The following is an 18,193-nucleotide window of genomic DNA, read 5'->3' as shown; positions in this document are numbered from 1 at the left end:
TACAAGGGCCTTATTACTTGTTAATTAATGGTTATTACAAGGACCTTAATATAAAGCGTTACCCAATAACTCTTGTTCTGTGCTTCAGGTGAGTGACCCAGTTGCAGCAGAGTTTAGCCTCAACACTCAGATGTTCCTGCTGTCCAAGAGGGAGTTGTGGTTGTCTGACGGCTCCATGGGCTTTGGAGAAGGGACTGATGCTGCTTTTTCAGATGGTACTACAACACTGCCACCTAGTGGATTTAAGGAAATATTACAAATGAGGACCATTAACCCTCTGAGAACCCCATGTTACAGTCCCACTGAACATTTCATATGTTCTTTGCTTCAGGCTCCACGATCTACGGTCGTGTGATGGTGGATCCTGTTCAGAATCTGGGTGACTCCTTCTCCTGCGGCATTGAGAAAGTTTTCCTCTGCACTGGAGCAGATGGTTACGTTCCCAAGTACAACCCCACCAACAAGGAGTACGGCTGCCTGGCAGACGCTCCCTCTCTGCTGTACAGATTCAAGATCCTGGTAAGATGCAAATGACTCCTTGGTTAACGGCACTGACTGAAACATTGCACCTTGAAAGGATTCGTTACTCTCTTAGTGGTAGGTTAGAAGACTTCAAGAGGATGTGGCAACCAATTTCTTAAAACAGGATGTAGGACAAATTGAGTAGTACTGGGTGGGCGGGACGGGGTGGGTCAGGGAGGGTGTTATTATTTATTTATTCATTTATTTTAATATATGTATTTGTTTACATATTTTTGTATACTTTTTATATTTTTCTCCCATTTATTGTTTTTCATTTATTGCTTATTTGTAGGACACCTTTGTTACTTATAATGAAATTATGAAGCATTGGACAAACCAGAGATGGATGTATTTTTGATATACTGTCTGCTTCCCAATAAAAATATTTGAAACAAGATGCAAATGACTCCGCAAGGACGATAGTTTAAGGCGTCGTGGAAGCCAGATGAAGTCATTTCTGATCTGTGTGTGTGTTGTTCTGCAGGACAAGGCCCAGCCAGAGACTCAAGCTTCAGCATTTGGTGATGTTCCTTTCAAGGCCACACTGGCTCAAGACACACCAGGAGGTTTACCTTTGGTCAGACAGCCAGGATCAGACGGCTTCACACTCTCTTCATCTCCACTTTTCCAGGTCTGTATAACGCTTCGCAAGCCCTTTAGATGAACTCAAGTAGCCATTTATTAACACTACTAGGTCTGGGCGATATATCGATAGACTTTTAAATGTGATATGGGATTAGACCATATTGCATACACTACCGGTCAAAAGTTTTAGAACACGCCAACTTTTCCAGAATTTAATTGAAAATTATGCAGTTTAATGTCTCAGTGTACTCTGAAATGAATGCACATTTGCAACATTTAAAATTATTCATTGAGCATGGTAGCGTTTTGAAAGTAAAAAAAAGATTCAAAAATCACATTTTATGTTGGACTAAAGGACTAAAAAAGGACACAAAATGACCAAAAAAAGACACAAAATGACCAAAAAAGACACAAAATGACTTACAAAGACATGAAAAGAATTCAAAAATGGACAAAATAGCCCAAGACTCCATAGAGTTAAGTTGTTAACCCATTTCTTGTTCCCTGAAAAAGGCCTTCTTGTATAATTTTGAAATGTACATTATTTTTCAGTTTTGGTTAAGCTTACCTTTTTTTATTTACCTCTGGTAGTTCACCACTTACCTTTGTACCCTTTCAAGCTGTTTATTTGACTTGAACTGCTTGAATTTCAAATAAATAAATAAAAAACCTGGAAAAATTGGGGTGTTCTAAAACTTTTGACCGGTAGTGTATATTGATATAGTTCAAATTCTTACTAGGGTTTGTCATATTTAGTTCTTTTGTAATGTTTGTTATTCTTTTCTCATATAAATATATTTCAGAAAAAGACTGGCCTATTTTATTTCATAGGCTATTTTTATTTAAGATATTCTTTTATTTAAATGTGCACTTTATGGAGCTTTGATTAAAAAAAAGGTACTCCTGTTGTTATACAGTATTTATGTTCACTTAAATAAAACTACTTGTGGCATGTCATATTTGGCTTTGACTGAACATTTGCTCTCACTTTGCGATAAAAATATCGGGATATACAGTACAGGCCAAAAGTTTGGACACACCTTCTCATTCAATGAGTTTCCTTTATTTTCATGACTATTTACATTGTAGATTCATCAAAACTATTAATGAACACATGTGGAATTATGTACTTAACAAAAAAGTGTGAAATAACTGAAAACATGTCTTATATTCTAGTAAGCAAAGGGTGGTTACTTTGAGGAATCTAAAATACAAGACATGTTTTCAGTTATTTCACACTTTTTTGTTAAGTACATAATTCCATATGTGTTCATTCATAGTTTTGATGCCTTCAGTGAGAATCTACAATGTAAATAGTCATGAAAATAAAGAAAACGCATTGAATGAGAAGGTGTGTGTCCAAACTTTTGGCCTGTACTGTATATTGTATATATCGATATTCAGCCTAAATATATCGGGATATGGCTTTTGGTCCATGTCGCCCAGCCCTAAACACTACGGACTCTTTTTATCTTCTGCAGGTGGCTGCCGGTCGAGAATGGTTCATCCACACTATTTACATGGTTCGCTCCAAAGAAAACGCCAACCGCAACATTGGCAAGCGCAGTTTGGAGTACCTGCACCACAGCATTAGCTCTTTCGAACAGCCCGAGACCTCCGACGCGGCCCCCCACCGGCACCGCCGTGCCGCCCCTGCTTTCTCCGACACTGGCGTGGCCCAGGACATCGGTATCGAAAACAACCGGGGCACCAACATCCAGCACATCGCTCTGGACCGAGCAGACCGCATGGTGGTCAGCCAGCGCCAACCCTGGTCCCCCAACCGCGAACCCCACCTGGAGCGCCCCCTGCTGGAGAGCTCTGGCAGAGAACTGGCCGACACCTCTACCCTGCCCATGATAGTGGGCCTCGCGGGTCTGATCCTTCTCGTCTGCCTCATCGCCACCGTTGTCATTCTGCTGATGCGGCGCAAGAGGAGGGAAAAGAAGACCCAGTTCCCTCCGTACGCCACCTCCTCTTCTTCTGCCTACAGCGGCTACAGTCACAGCCCAGCGGGCATGTGGAGCAGCTCAGACAACTCTGAGGTCTAGATGTAGACCCCCTCCACCTCAAACCCCTGCCCCCTATTAAAAAGACTATGATAGTCTCCTCCACCATTGTGCCTTCAAAGCCCAACTCCTGTAGCACTGAATCGAGCCCAGTACGACCTGCGGACAGCACAATAAGTCAGTGCCTGGGGCCTACATGCAGAGAACGCACCAGAGTTTTCGGAGGCTTCTTGATCTCTGATAATGGTTAGCTCTTTCTGTAATGTACTGTAGGTTTTTGCCTTTTTTTTTTTTTTTTTTTTTAATCATGGATGTACGAAGAAAACCCCTCACCTGCTTCACCTGATTGGTTGTAAAAGTTGTAAAATATCCCGCTTTATCCAATTTAGTAAAATACTGTTTTCACGCATAAAAGGCAATGTTTTAAATTTCATAAAAGAAAATATTTTTTTTATGTTCCTCCTTTAAAAAAAATAATTACCAAGTTTTTTATTACTGTAATTCACTGTGTTCATTATTTTGTGTTGTGGAGAGTAGAGCAAAATGGACTGAATGTTAGTTGAAGCTGACCTTAATGAATGATAATGTGATAAATGATTTTTAGTATTGATATTTCACTGTTGTGCTTTAAAAAGCCTGCAGTAAACCTGCCCACTGCTGAGTAACAATGCCAATATGGTGTAATTGAAAGGGATTGTAAATGTCATTTTAGTCTTTTGAGAATGCAGAAATTTCTTTTTTTAAAACTTTTTTTTCAGGTCAATGTGGCTGAAATCAGATGCAAAACTATCTGTGTACATATCAATGTAGGACTATGAAAAAAGGTATTACTACACCCTGGTGAAACTTGAAAAAATATGAACTATACGTCTTTCTGGTTTGTTGATCAAGTCCTGAAAAAACAAGTGCAGTATAAAAGTTATAATTATTCTTCTACAGGTGACAGTATATTTTAATGTGCCAATTGTTAGTGGACTTTTATGGCTTATTCATTTTGTGTCAATTTCAAGAGTTTGGATGTATGTACACTTCAACTGCCAAATATAAATGTCCTTTTTTGAATCAGCGTCTTATTTACCAGAGTGAACACCTTTTAAAAAAAAAAACGGGATGTTTATTTGTGACTTTCAAAAAGACATTTTCTACTTCACATAGGAAGATAAAAGTACAGATGTTTTCTGAAAAATAAAAAGGGTACATATTGTCTCGAGCAATGGAATGTGGTACAACCAAAAGGCATAAATACATTTATTCCAATTAAGTACTAGTAAAAAACAAAACAGAAAAAGAACAGGGACTAGCAAAGAAAAAACTAAACCAGCACAGCTGCAGTGTTTAGGTGACAACAAGGCTTGTAAAAGGAGCACTTCCTAAAACCTAATACATTGAGGTCAGTCCATTGGGGGGGTTTTACACAGTGCATTTATCACAGCCTGCAAAACAAACACGGACACTAGGACTAACGATACCGGAGCTGGCTGCCGCCCTCGACTTCTGACACTCTACTCAGTTATCAGCTTCACAACTTGAGCTTTTTCCTGCGTCCACGACCGTCAGAGGTTGCATCCGATTTCCGTTTCTGGGCCTGGGTAAGAAGAGAGAAAGACTTAACAAGCAGCAACATAAAAAAAAATCAGGACTGGGTTTCTAACCTCAATACTTTTTTCTACTTTTTGAGTATCGATCGGTTGGATTTGTAGTCCAGGATTCGTACAGATTTTTAAGGGTAAAATTGAAGCACTTTCATGGTACCTAAAGCCATTTTTTAAAAATCAGCACAACTAAATTGCTTCTATGAATGCAATTGCAATAAATATCCATTCTAGAATTTATACATACCTACAGCAATCAATATGAATTGACACTTTTATTTTACCAGCTGTTTATATTGAATTAGATTGTATATTTTGATCATTTAATGATGTAATGCTAATTTGTAGCTTGCTTCGCTCGTTTGGTGTGAGACATCTGGAGACAACAAATAAATATGGAGTCGGGATTGTTTCATTTTGAATACGAAAGAGATTTTGGTTTATATGAGTCACTGATGAAGCACCAGATTATGTTGAAAATCAAGCCTTTTTCAAGAATATATTTAAACTCAAGCACATTCCTAAGCCTGAAACGTGACGGTTAAAAATTACGTAAGCATTTTCCCAAACATTTTAAACTTTGTACGAACCTTGGTAGTACTTCATTTAGCATTTTATTTTGGCAAAGTGGGCCAAGTGATTGCGAGTTCAGACTGATGTCAGGATAGCAGATACTAGTAGTCAAAAAGATACTCGATGCCTATTTTAATACCACAGCAAAGAGAACTTGAAAGGATATTTTGTAATTAAACATGTTTTAAACCTGTGGTATCAAAAAAGTATCAATTATCGACTTTTTGACAACCACAAGCGGATGAAAAACATCATATATATTGCATTTCAAAATGAGGAATATCAAAAAGGTATTGTTCTGAAACTTTGTGATTCCATGAGCTCTGGTCGTGATATATTTTCAACAATGCCCAGCCTCATACAAATATTATTTTGAATATGAACAACTCATTTAGCATCAATAAACAAGTGGCTTTCATCCTGTAACACTAGATGGATTTGTAACTTACCGAGCCGCTCTTTGGGCCGCGTTTCTTCTTCTCTGCCTTCTCCCTCTCCTCCAGCTCCATGTTCTCTCTCTCTATCAGTGTAATCAGGGTGTTACATCTCCTCTGAAGCTCCTACACACACACATCACAACGCATAAATTACATTTTTAGGCAACAATTTCAACATCAGCAACAACAAGGCAAGGCAAGGCAAGGCAAGGCAAGTTTATTTGTATAGCACAATTCAACACAAGGTAATTCAAAGTGCTTTACATACACATTAAAAACAGCAAGACACAATTGAAAACAGTAAAAACAGTCAATTAAAACAGGGAAATAGAAATAAAAAAATATAAATAGGATAAAATAAGATACAGCAGGATAAAAAAAAAAGAGATAAAATAATAAAAAGCACAAGCATTGTGTAGTTAAAAAGTAAGGGCAGTAGAGTAGAGCAGATAAGTGTTAAAGTTAAGAGCACGCTTCGGTAAACAATAGTGTTTTCACACAACAACATCATTATGCACAAAAACAAGAGAAACGGAGCGAAACATTTACCATGGCAGTCCTGGATTTGAGGAACCAGTCGAATCGGAACTGAGGCGAGTTGCGGATGCACTGGCGCAGCTCGTCGTACACGCTCTCCTTGTCGAAGCCCAGCTTGTGCAGCATGCAGATCAGGAATCGGTCCTCCTCCTCTGTGTAGTTCTTGCCTTTGTTGGTGCCGTAGGAGATACGGAGCTGATGGAAGGGAGCTTTGTAGCGACCAATCTAGGCAAGCGGATGAGAAACATATTGAGGGACCATTAATTAATTAATCAGAAAGAGCAGATAATGTGATGAAGGGACAATTAGGGGATCAGGGCGAGATTTAGAGTTGAAGTGTTTTACACAAGGCTTAATGAGATAAAGCTAATTAGGTAGTTAAAACAAGAAAATGGATAACCAAGCGGTTGACAGTCAGCTACCTTTGAGTCCAGCGCTTTCTTGATGCTGATCCTTCTCTGGATCCTGGCCTCTCCTCTCTCGATCTGGGCCATGATCTTCTCGATGTCCTGCAGCTCATTGCAGCGCTCCCAGAACACAGCTGGGATACAAACATTCAGTCACTCAAACATGCAGAGAAATCAAACGTTCGGCTGTGAAACAGGACATGTAAAAATGAGTCTTTACCAGAATATTCCATGACTTCCTCTGGAGTTTTTCCCTCAACCTCTCTGGCGATGTTCTCAATGTCATCTCTTCCCCACTTCTCGTTGGCTTTGATGAACTGGTTGAAATCTCGTTTGTTCCAAATAGTGAATCCCTGCAATGATGGTACGGTTCATCAAAATATGCACAGTCTACATCCAAAACACACAAAACATTTAAGAGATTTGTAAACAATTCTTGGCCTTAAATTGCCATCAGTGCACGTATTGCACCTTCTTGCAATTTGGATATTGCAGCAGTCTATATTCCAATTTAATTAATTGTGCAGCACTACTCAGAATATACAGTCATGGAAAAAATGATTAGACCACCCTTGTTTTCCTCAATTTCTTGTTCATTTTAATGCCTGGTACAACTAAAGGTACATTTGTTTGGACAAATATAATAACAAAAATAGCTCATAAGAGTTTAATTTAAGAGCTGATATCTAGACATTTTCCATGGTTTTCTTGATAATAACCAAAATCATTATCAAAAAAATCATGTTATCATTATATTTGTCCAAACAAATGTACCTTTAATTGTACCAGGCATGAAGGTGAACAATCAATTTTATAGTAAACAAGGGTGGTCTAATAATTTTTTGCCATGACCGTGTATGGCATCTAAAAATGACAACAAGGATTTCAGTTTCAGCAACCAAAAGCTGATGGCTGGTTGCCAGCCTGGCAAAGCTCTGTCTCTGTAAATGGTAAACAAAGAAAGTGGCTCGGACCACAACGCAACAATATTCCAGCAATGACTGGGGAAAAGTATAAACAGAAAAGCAGTAGAAGGCAGCAGCAGTAATAGGGATATAAATCTAAAAAGCTTCAGAAGGAGCATTGAATCTGTTTGGTTCTTTAGTTCAAATATAAACTATCTTTCTCCAGAATAAATGCCTCTACTTTTAATTTAGAGCATATTATCCAAACATGTATGGTATTTATCAGTAATGATGAGTACCTGTTGCAGCAGGTTCTCCTTCTCCTCCAGTTCCTCCTCTGTGAGAGCCTCAGCCTCGTCAATCTTAGCCTGCTCTTCTTTCTGGACCTGGGCCGAATTTGGCATGTCTGGATTACGGGGAACCTGAAGAGACAGTACAACAGATTAGATTTGGGGACATTTCTAAAGACATCATTGCAACTCCAACCAATTTTTTTATCAAATGATCAATTTCTCATGTGAAAAACATCTCTGTACCTTGTAGCCTATGGTCTTCCTGTAGAACAGAATTTCCTTTTCTAGAAGCTCAAAAAGACGCGGAGGGAAAAACTGGAAGTCCTGGACATTGGGCTGCTTGGGAGGACGAGGAGCCTGGGAAATGGAGTCACACATGCAAATGTTAAGCCCCGACCAGGATAACATGCAATTCATAATAATAGCATTGTAATTACACATTCTGCTGCATTAATGCCTTTTTCCTCAGGGTGTTTTTAGAGTGATTGCTCCCTACCTTGGGTGCTTTGGGCTCACTGACTCGCAGAGCCTCTCTGAAGTAGGCATCCACGGCGTAATTGGCTTTCCTTTCTCTCTTGGGTGGTTCAATCCAGTTGGTGATGACCTGAGTGAAGAGGCAAGAAAGAAAACAAGGTAAAGACTCCAAAGTTCATGTTGATGGAATTAAAGACTGAATGTCAGGCCACTTTTTTTTGTTTTTTACCTTTTTCTTCTCTCTGTAATCTTCTCCTTCAAACGTGTACACGCTGCTGTTCTCTGTGTCCATGGTGAAGTTTCTCAGAGTGCTCTCACCCAGATTTGACAGTTTTTCCTTCATCTCCATAGTCTGACAAATGACGATAAGAGTGTTCATTTTATGGAAAATAATAAAATAAAAAAAAAGCAGATGCAAAAAGAAGCATTGATTTTCTCTAATGCATCCGGACTCACCTTCCTTTCACCTCTCTCCAGGATTGCATCGATGTCATCGTCTGTGATCTCGCTCTCTTTTGAGGCGAACACATGAGTGGCACCGTGGCGGATGATGGACAGCATCTCATCCTTGCCCAGTTTGTTTGCGCTCGGATCCACAAGTCGTCCTGTTAAACACACAGAAGATATTTATTTATTTATTTATTTTTCTTCTTCTTTTGGCTTCCCTTGTATTTTGTCTACACCCTGTAGCTAAAACACTTATTTACTTATTACATACAAGAATCCTCAGTTACTTATTTATTATTATTTATTTACACCTTATTTTTTACTTTTTTTTAAAGTATTATTATTATTTTTTGATTTACACATTGTTTGTTAGTCACCCAATCATGTTCCTATTGGGCCATAAAAATAAAATAAAACATCCTAGGAGGCAGACCGTATGTCTTGCTCTTCATTCTTCATGATGCACAGTATTTCTATTGTATCTATATGTTTATATTTTCAATTGTGATGCGGATGTGATGTGATACTCCATGTAATTATAACATTGGTTCCTGGTCTAATGTGCCTTACCTCCTAATAAAAATATTAAGAAAAAAAAAACAAAAACACAGAAGATACATTTAGCAACAAATCTCCTATTGGTTCTTTCTGTAAAACATCAATTTTAAATACAGGTGCATCTCAATACATCAGAATATGATGGAAAACTCAATTTCCAGTAGTTCAAGTCAAATAGCCCGAAATTTTTAAAACTGGTCTTTTGTAATATTTAATTTTTTTTTACACATTTAATTTTAGGTCTTCATTAAATGTAAGCCATAATCATAATTACAAGAAATTAAACAAATTAAGACATGAAATGTTTCAGTGTTTTGTGTGTAATGGATCTATATAATGTGTTATTTCCACTTTTTGAATTGAATTACTGACATAAATACACTTTTTAATTTTTTGAGATGTATCTTATGAAAGGCTTTATGTACTAATAAGACAGGAGAGATGAGTCACCTTGCTGGATGACAATGGAGTCCAGACGCAGCTTCATCTCGGCCCTCTCCACAATCCTCTCCTCCACTGTGTTTTCAGTGATGAAACGGAAGACGCGTACCTGCTTCTGCTGGCCAATCCTGTGAGCTCGGTCCTGAAATAAAAAAAGGATCAAACTGGTTAATTTCCCTGCGTGAAAGTTTTCAGCCCAAACTTTCACTTTTAGAGAAGGAAAATCAGATTCAGAACACAGGGCTCCTATAGCTTTTCAAAAGTCAAATTCAAGCACATTTTCAAGCATTTTTAGCCCCTTGTGGTAAAAAACATATAGACAGATATTCAGTTTGTAGAGCAGGCTGATTATTTCACATGTTTATCACATTGAATTTGATTCAATTTTTTTATAAATTCCAAAACTAATGTTATGCGGCAGTATTTTACAGAAGGGAAGCAATATTAAAAAAGAAAAGAAAAGAAAAAACAAAGATTCATGTTTTCAATGTCAAATCCCAGCACTTTTCCCGGTACATTTTGAAGCTTTTTCAGCCCCATACAGCTTATTTTGGTAAATAACATACTTATATACAGTAATTCAGTTTATACAGTATGCTGATTATTTCACGTTTATCGCATTTAATTTGATTTTATCTACTATGAAAAATCAAACTCAGATATAGACTCAGGTTTCAAAATGTGTCCACGTTTGTAAAAAAGACTTGACATCCTCTATAAATTTGTAGAGTTCAGTGCTTCAAAGTACCAACCATGGCCTGAAGATCGACTTGGGGGTTCCAGTCGGAGTCATACAGGATGACCACATCTGCTGTAGCCAGGTTGATACCCAGTCCTCCAGCTCTGGTGCTCAACATGAAGATGAACTTGGAGCTGTTGGGCTCATTGTAGGCGTTGATAGAGATCTGAAAACACACGAAAATACAAGGTTTATCATCTTATCCTTCCTAAATCTCTCATAGGACATCTTCTTATCAAAGACCCAAGCAGCACACCTGTCTCTCCTCATGTGGCGTCTGGCCGTCCAGGCGGCAGTAGCCATAGTTCCTCCACATGCAGTAGTCCTCCAAGATGTCCAGCACCCTGGTCATCTGACTGAAGATGAGCACACGAGAACCTGGAAAGAAAGAATAATCAATCAGAGGAAGGGTGAAATATTTCACAACTGTTTGAAATAATTAATTTCCTGTAGTGTACTATACATGTTTCCTTTTATTTAGTATGATCTATGCTATGTAAAAAGGGAAAAAAAAGATTAAAAAAAAGAAGCATAATCCGTCAAAGTCTCAAGATGAAGCATTCAATAAAATTGATAGAAATGTGCAATTTACATCAAAGTTTAGGTTTACATTTGCGGTGCATTGTGTGTACACAACATACATATTTTCTAATAAGTTCTAATAAGTTATTTAGTAATAAGTTGTTTTCAGATGTTTTTAAAAAAAAAACCCAATAATATAGATGTTGATTAAAGTGATGGGAGTGTGTTGTTCCTAAGAGTCTTCTGTATTTCTATGAATATTGATCTTTAGTAGTTCTTCCCCCAATTATAAATAACCAACAGTGGAGTTGTTCTGTTCAACTGTAGTCTACATTTTAATATTCTGTGTTAGAAATATGATATCTGAAGATTATCGTGATTAATTCTGTTGAAATGACAGCATAGCCATCTACACACCCTGCTCCTTCATCTTGGGCAGCAGCTTGTCCAGCACCACCATCTTGCCGCTGTTCACCACCAGGTGGAGGTCGGTCGTGTACGGAGGACCGGGCTCGGCCCCATCGAACAGGTACGGGTGGTTGCAGCACTTTCTCAGCTGCATGAGAACGTTCAGCAGACGCATCTTGTCCATCTTACCCGCCGAGTTCAGAATGTCAATGTCCTTCATCAGGATCTTTGTGTACCTGACGGGTTGTGACAAAAGTTATTGTCACATACTTGTTTTCAACACTTAAATACCAGTTTTTTGGTTTATTTCAAGCTGTGTAGAAGGTGAGGACGAATGAAAGCTGCGTACCATTCTCGCTGCATCTTACTCAGGCCCACATACATCTTGATCTCTTTTTTGGGGAGCAGAGTCTTCTCCACGTCTGCTTTTATACGACGAAGCAGGAAAGGACGGAGAACCTACAAGGAAAATTGGCATGATCAAAGGAGTGCTTAAACCAAAAAAAAACGGACACATGCCTTAAAATTTACAGATTGACATGAGGAAAATTCAATACTTACAGTGTGAAGACGCTCAACCAACTTTGTATCGCCCAGGCAGTTGTTTGTGTCAAACCAGGAATCGAAGTCCTTCAGGAAAAAAAAGAGTTATTAGTAACAGGATATAAAGCATTTTTTTCTCCTAAAAACAGACTAGAACCATATCAAACTCATCATTCCAGCTTAACCCATAAGAACCCATGGTGACACCCGTGTAACAAACATGTTAAATCTTCTATTTTTTGTTACTAGGCTCAGTTTAAACCCATTTAACAATTCTAATCCGTTAATAGGGTGTCCTGTATTGCATTTAACTTGTTTTGACCATATTTCCTGAACAAATTAAAGTCATAATTTTGATAAACAAAAAGACACATGGTTATTTGTATTTATTTATTATCACTTTATTATTATTTATTTATTATTATTATGCTACTTAAAAACAAATTAAAAAAAAGGCAAATTTGTGTCTAGTTTTTTTTTTTTTTTTAAATATGAAATATTATAAACATAAATACTACAAGCGCCCAATGTAATGTTTATGTCACATCACAGATCTTTGACATTTAGGGATAGTGTTTTTGAAAACACATCAGAAATGGTGTTATATCCCCCATAACTTTGCTTTAAAGATAACTGGGTCTGGGTTCTTATGGGTTAAAAGTGAGTTTATATTCTGGTGAAAGTCCCTGTTGATATTGTGCATCACTTAGGATTCTTACCTCTGCAGAGTTAAAGACGTCAGGCAGCAGGAAGTTCAGCAGAGCCCACAGCTCGTGCAGGTTGTTTTGCAGAGGTGTTCCAGTCAACAACAAACGATTGGTCGTCTTAAATTCTCGCACAATCTCTGATAGCTATGGGGAAAAAAATGTTTCATTAACAAACCTTGTAAAATGCTGAGTGTTTCTGACATATGCAAATATATTTAGATTTTCATTGTTTTCTGACCTTTGATTTCTCATTCTTGATTCTGTGGGCTTCGTCAATGACCAGGTATCTCCAGTTGAACTTCTTGAAAACGGCCTTTTCGATGATGAGCATCTCGTAGGAAGTGACACACACGTCCCATTCTCCGGGCAGCAGCACGTCTCGGATCAGCGCAGTCTGAAATTAAAAATAATTCAGGGCTTTGTAAGTGTAGATCTGTATAAAGAACTAACAAACAAAGCAGTTAAGCTTTTATTAGTGAAGCTAAAGTTGGCAGTGGCCGTAAGTGACAGATTTTCTCCCTAAAATAGAATCGTGTGCATGCTGTTGGCGACGCCTCAGTCCAGTTTCTTACCTCCACACACACAGTCAGTACATTTTTTTAACACGGTTTTGCTGAGATGTACAAAACATAGCTGAAACTCAAGCTGGTGTAACTTGGAATCAATGCAATTTACCTAAATCTTACATCAGTTATGATGCAAAAACTGGCTATTAATTTCTTCTGGTTTGGGTTTAGTGATATCAATTTCGATAAAAACATTCAAAGTGTGGTGTACAGTACAGGCCAAAAGTTTGGACACACCCATCTCATTCAATGCGTTTTCTTTATTTTCATGACTATTTACATTGTAGATTCTCACTGAAGGCATCAAAACTATGAATAAACCCATATGGAATTATGTACTTAACAAAAAAAGTGTGAAATAACTGAAAACATGTCTTGTATTTTAGATTCCTCAAAGTAGCCACCCTTTGCTTACTAGAATATAAGACATGTTTTCAGTGATTTCACACTTTTTTGTTAAGTACATAATTCCACATGTGTTCATTAATAGTTTTGATGAATTTACAAAGTCAATAGTCATGAAAATAAAGGAAAAACATTGAATGAGAAGGTGTGTCCAGACTTTTGGCCTGTACTGTATGTACTACATTTCTGTGATCAAAAAGGCTGATTTTGCACAAAAAAACCCTTACTTGCAGAATGGCAACATTACATTACTTCTCTTTTATGGAAGATGTTGCATCGTTGGACAAATCAAATTCAAGCTCAGGAAAATCAAGAAAACAGGAGGGATTACGGGTAAATCAGTATTTCCAGTTACATTAAGCTCTTCAGACACTCGTATGTCACACAACATACCCTCTGATCTCTGTCTCCGATCAGGCACACTGCTCGGAGTGAAGGCACCCATCTCTTGAACTCATTCATCCAGTTGTACAGGGTGGACTTGGGCACCAGCACCATGTGGGGACCAGGGATGTTTCTGTAGTGCTTCATGTAACCCAGCAGGGAAATAGTTTGCAGGGTCTTTCCCAAACCCTGATAATGACATAAAGCAGTACATGGAAATTACACAAAATTGTACAATAAAGAAATGTATCACTCTCCTTTAAATGTAAATATGATGGCTTTGCCTGTGAGAAAGTACTGACCATTTCATCAGCGAGGATGCCGTTGATGCCGTTCTCATACAAAGAGATGAGCCAGTTCAGACCACGGACCTGATAGTCTCTCATTTTTCCTGTTTTGACGTCTAAATGAGATACAAGAAAGCCCATTATCATCTCTTCTGCTCATCATATACATTTGCCGTATATACTGCACAGGCCAAAAGTTTGGACACACACCTTCTCATTCAATGCATTTTTCTTTATTTTCATGACTATTTACATTGTAGATTCTTACTGAAGGCATCAAAACTATGAATGAACACATTTGGAATTATGTACTTAACAAAAAAGTGTGAAAGAACTGAAAACATGTCTTGTATTTTAGATTCCTCAAAGTAACCACCCTTTGCTTACTAGAATATAAGACATGTTTTCAGTTATTTCACACTTTTTTGTTAAGTACGTAATTCCACATGTGTTCATTAATAGTTTTGATGAATCTACAATGTAAATAGTCATGAAAATAAAGGAAACTCATTGAATGAGAAGGTGTGTCCAAACTTTTGGCCTGTACTGTAATCCTCTCAAGCCCAAATAAAAACGGATCATTGCTTACAGGAGGGAGAGTCATCAAAGCGAGTGCAGACGTTAGTAGTCTTGGTGCTCTCGTTCAGAAGCTCCTCGTCCTCCTCCTGCTCTGTGCGACGATGTCGGTTGCTGTTACAGAGACAGAAAAGAAACAAAAATTCATGATCACAAAGGGGGGTGGGGAAACTTCCTGAAATGAAAAAATAAATGTGTGGACATGTACTCACTCTCCGGCAATCAGAAGGTTCTGTTTCTCATCTTTCTTGATGCGAGGACGTCCTGGCTTCATCTTCAGGGGGGAGGTGGGGGTCTTCTGTGCGGCTGGTTGGATGAAATGAGCAAACAACTCTGTTTGCTTCAACAGGTACTCAAATCTGTTGGTCCGGTCTGTTTGCTAGACACACAAAAAGGAAGACAGTCTTGTTAACTTATTTATTAAAGAACAGAGTGGTGAGTCATGTGAAGGCTGGAGTAAAAGTGTCCTTACCACTTTCTCCTCGTACCCCGGAGCAGAATCTTTATTCTGGGATGAAGAGGAGGAGGCATCTTGTCCATCAGGCCCGGCATCTGAAGATGACTCTTTTCCAGCATCTGAAGAATCGGACTTCTCCTGAAAAACAGAAACAGTCTTGTTTACCCTCAAATGTATCCAACAACAACAACAGACAAGAACAGTCCTGACAAAACCATCAGCTGTGTTCTTGGATGCTCTCTGGACTCCACAGAGGAAGATACATCATGAAAAAACTCTCAGCATCATCTCCCAAACTCCCTTACATGAAAGCTAAATACTCTTGCTGCTCTAGGCAAGTCTTTTGTTCATGTCCTGCCATCGCTATTGTTGTTAGCTCGGAACAAAAAATGATTCCAAGTCAGTCGCAGTGCTCAATTGTCTGCAGTACTACTTTTGCATTATAATGCACACTTCATATTATTTGTTTATGCTCATTCATGCTGTTAACCCTGCAGGGACAGGACACTTTACCAACCACCCAATTTAATTCTCTTGAGTTAAATTTTTTGTATTAAATGTATTCTTTGTTCCTTATTTATCACTACTTTGTCTATATATACACAAAACGTTGTATTAAGATCTAAGTTAGTATATAGTTTTAGCAGCCTTGATTGTTGGTTTTCTGACTTTATTTTGTGTATATTAGGTGCTCATACTGTACTGTAGTACTATATCCACTTACTTAATAATACTATGCGTCTGTGACTGCACTTCTGCGACTTTAGTTTTACCTGCGTGGGATCAATAGTATGATTCCTCTTACTTCCACTGTCAAGGATTTTAATCAACAACATGCAATGGAAGGCATGTTGCAGGCATGCAGTGCCACTTCACTCTTTGTTTAGACTGCATGTCATGCTGTTAACTCTGCAGGGACAAGTCACTTCACTGGCCACACAATTAAGTAGCCATGAGTGCATTTTATGTAGTAAATGTATTCTTTGTTCATTATTTTTCACTACATTTTTCTGTATACACACACTATTTGCTAGTTATGTTACCATATATAGTGTTTAGCACCGTTGATAGCTTTATTTTGTGCATAGTAGGTGCTTACTATGTATTGAAGGATCAGACAGAGCATAACTAGTAAACAGAAAGTCTTGTTCATACACAGATTTAGCCACCAACAGCAGACCGCCGTTTAAGTAGTCTCTTAAATGAATACATATACTAATTATGATATTGTTATTAATAAATTAACTTTATTACTATTAAAAATATAGAATAATATGTTAGTAAGGTATATTAACTACTACGCAATGAATATAGCTATAGTGCATTAACTGTAAAGAATGTATAAAAGATCCTGAAGATTTGCTATCTTTCTTCTAAGTGTCTTCGGTTTTATTTTATTTTTTCTTTTGTTTATTTTTTCTTCACTATTCCCATTGCTAATTCTTTAAATTTGTTTTAACTTAAGATGTATGTACTGTATAATATATATTTCGGACCCCAGGAAGAATAGCTGCAGTTGTGCTGCAGCTAATGGGGATCCAAATAAAACAATAAACAATAAGTAGCCATTTAAGGTTACTTACTATGCTTCTGTTCCTGAACTTTTGCGACTTCAGTTTCCCTGCGTGGGATGAATAGTTTGATCATTATGCTCTTCTTTTAACTGTTGAGCAGGATACCTGATCCCCCCCCCCCTAACATTATTAATTATTTTAGTCAACACAACATGCAACTGAAGGCAAACTCCCCGCCTCTGGAACTCACTACCACCCCAACTAAGGAACATTGACTCACTCCCCCATTTCAAATCACAACTCAAAACACATCTGTTTAAAACTGCTTATTCCCTCTGATCACAATTACCCTGTCCAATCTATCTTTTGTATTGTATTGTTATTAATTCTGTGTATTTTATTGTATTTTGTTGCTGAATCTTTTCTATCTTTTTGTACGGTGTCCTTGAGTGCCAAGAAAGGCGCCTCCAAATAAAATGTATTATTATTATTATTATTAAACTCCAAGCATGCGGTCCTAAACAGCAGCAGGAGCAGCATCCCTCTGCTACTGAAGCCATTACTGCACTGTCCCACTGAAAACAAAGACGCAGCCGGGACAGCTGTGCTGTTGGAGTGCTACTTTCATGAAGCTCTTCCACAAGCTGGATCACAGTCACAAGCAACTCACTGAGTAAATCTGATCTGGGAGTAAACAAAAAGCACGCTGGGGCTGTTAATGTGGTGATAAATGGGTCGCTAGCGGGGCTAAGCTAGCAGTGGGAGCATTATGAGACGGGCTGGCCTTGTTGCTGCTCTGTGATGTAACGCTAGCTTCAGTCTCGGTGGATGGGACCGAGCTGTTGTTGTCGGGAGCTAACGATAGCTGCCGCGGCTAGCTAACTAGTTAGCTCAAACAGCCCGAAGTGAAAGTTTAACTCAGCCGAATTCCAGGGGCAAGTGGGTCGGACACGGAGGTGTTAAGAGTGTGAATCCTCGGCGGTGGATCTCTGGCTGGAGGCTGAGAGGAGACAATGCGCATGTTGAGCCATCTTACCTCCGCTCCGCCGGCTTCTTCAACTTCAGCTGGCTCTTCCCGCTGTTCCACGCAGCTCAGAATTTCGGACATTTTTTATCGAATTGCCTTTTCGATTCGGGTATATGGTCCGTTATTTGGTGCCTGGTGTGATACCGTATACGAGCCGCTGAACAATCTTCCGAAGTTTCTCGCGGTAAATGACAACTATCCAGTTGTTTATAATGAAAGACACGCCGGTTGGTCGCAGGCAGCACGTTCCCGCTAGCAAGATTCTTCTCGGGCACCCG

At 38.5% G+C, this 18,193-nt stretch overlaps 2 protein-coding genes across 2 annotated transcripts in view; one reads left to right on the top strand and one right to left on the bottom strand.

Annotated features, from left to right (window-relative positions):
- frem3 (Fras1 related extracellular matrix 3) overlaps nt 1-3,158 on the top strand; it is a 51,570-nt gene extending 48,412 nt beyond the window's left edge. Inside the window, exons 21-24 of the mRNA XM_059328576.1 lie at nt 89-215; nt 332-519; nt 1,007-1,153; nt 2,589-3,158. Of these exons, the coding sequence (XP_059184559.1) occupies nt 89-215; nt 332-519; nt 1,007-1,153; nt 2,589-3,158 (1,032 nt within the window). The remainder of the gene's footprint in view (nt 1-88; nt 216-331; nt 520-1,006; nt 1,154-2,588) is intronic.
- Nucleotides 3,159-4,207: 1,049 nt separating this feature from the next.
- smarca5 (SWI/SNF related, matrix associated, actin dependent regulator of chromatin, subfamily a, member 5) lies at nt 4,208-18,191 on the bottom strand. The gene is made up of 24 exons (XM_059342138.1): nt 17,925-18,191; nt 15,390-15,512; nt 15,130-15,296; nt 14,931-15,031; nt 14,357-14,457; nt 14,064-14,243; nt 12,938-13,093; nt 12,712-12,843; nt 12,011-12,079; nt 11,799-11,908; nt 11,459-11,685; nt 10,776-10,897; nt 10,533-10,685; nt 9,790-9,922; nt 8,791-8,939; nt 8,564-8,686; nt 8,357-8,464; nt 8,104-8,217; nt 7,867-7,989; nt 6,883-7,015; nt 6,678-6,796; nt 6,268-6,480; nt 5,731-5,841; nt 4,208-4,701 (listed from the first exon to the last, which is right to left on the bottom strand). The coding sequence occupies exons 1-24, from the start codon at nt 17,994-17,996 to the stop codon at nt 4,636-4,638; spliced, it is 3,105 nt and encodes a 1,034-aa protein (XP_059198121.1). The 5' UTR covers nt 17,997-18,191; the 3' UTR covers nt 4,208-4,635.
- Nucleotides 18,192-18,193: the final 2 nt, after the last annotated feature.

The sequence above is a fragment of the Centropristis striata genome, chromosome 1 (genome assembly GCF_030273125.1).
Source record: "Centropristis striata isolate RG_2023a ecotype Rhode Island chromosome 1, C.striata_1.0, whole genome shotgun sequence".
NCBI lineage: Eukaryota > Metazoa > Chordata > Actinopteri > Perciformes > Serranidae > Centropristis > Centropristis striata.
Note: the sequence above shows the minus strand (reverse complement) of the source record. Positions and strands in the feature narration are given on the sequence as shown.

Coding starts and splice junctions, on each gene's coding strand:
- smarca5 (XM_059342138.1), bottom strand. CDS start 17,996: ATGTCCGAAATTCTGAGCTGCGTGGAACAGCGGGAAGAGCCAGCTGAA. Junction 11,909..12,010: donor TGGTTGAGCGTCTTCACACT/GTAAGTATTGAA, acceptor TTTTCCTTGTAG/GTTCTCCGTCCTTTCCTGCT. Junction 8,940..9,789: donor CTCCATTGTCATCCAGCAAG/GTGACTCATCTC, acceptor TGTGTTTAACAG/GACGACTTGTGGATCCGAGC.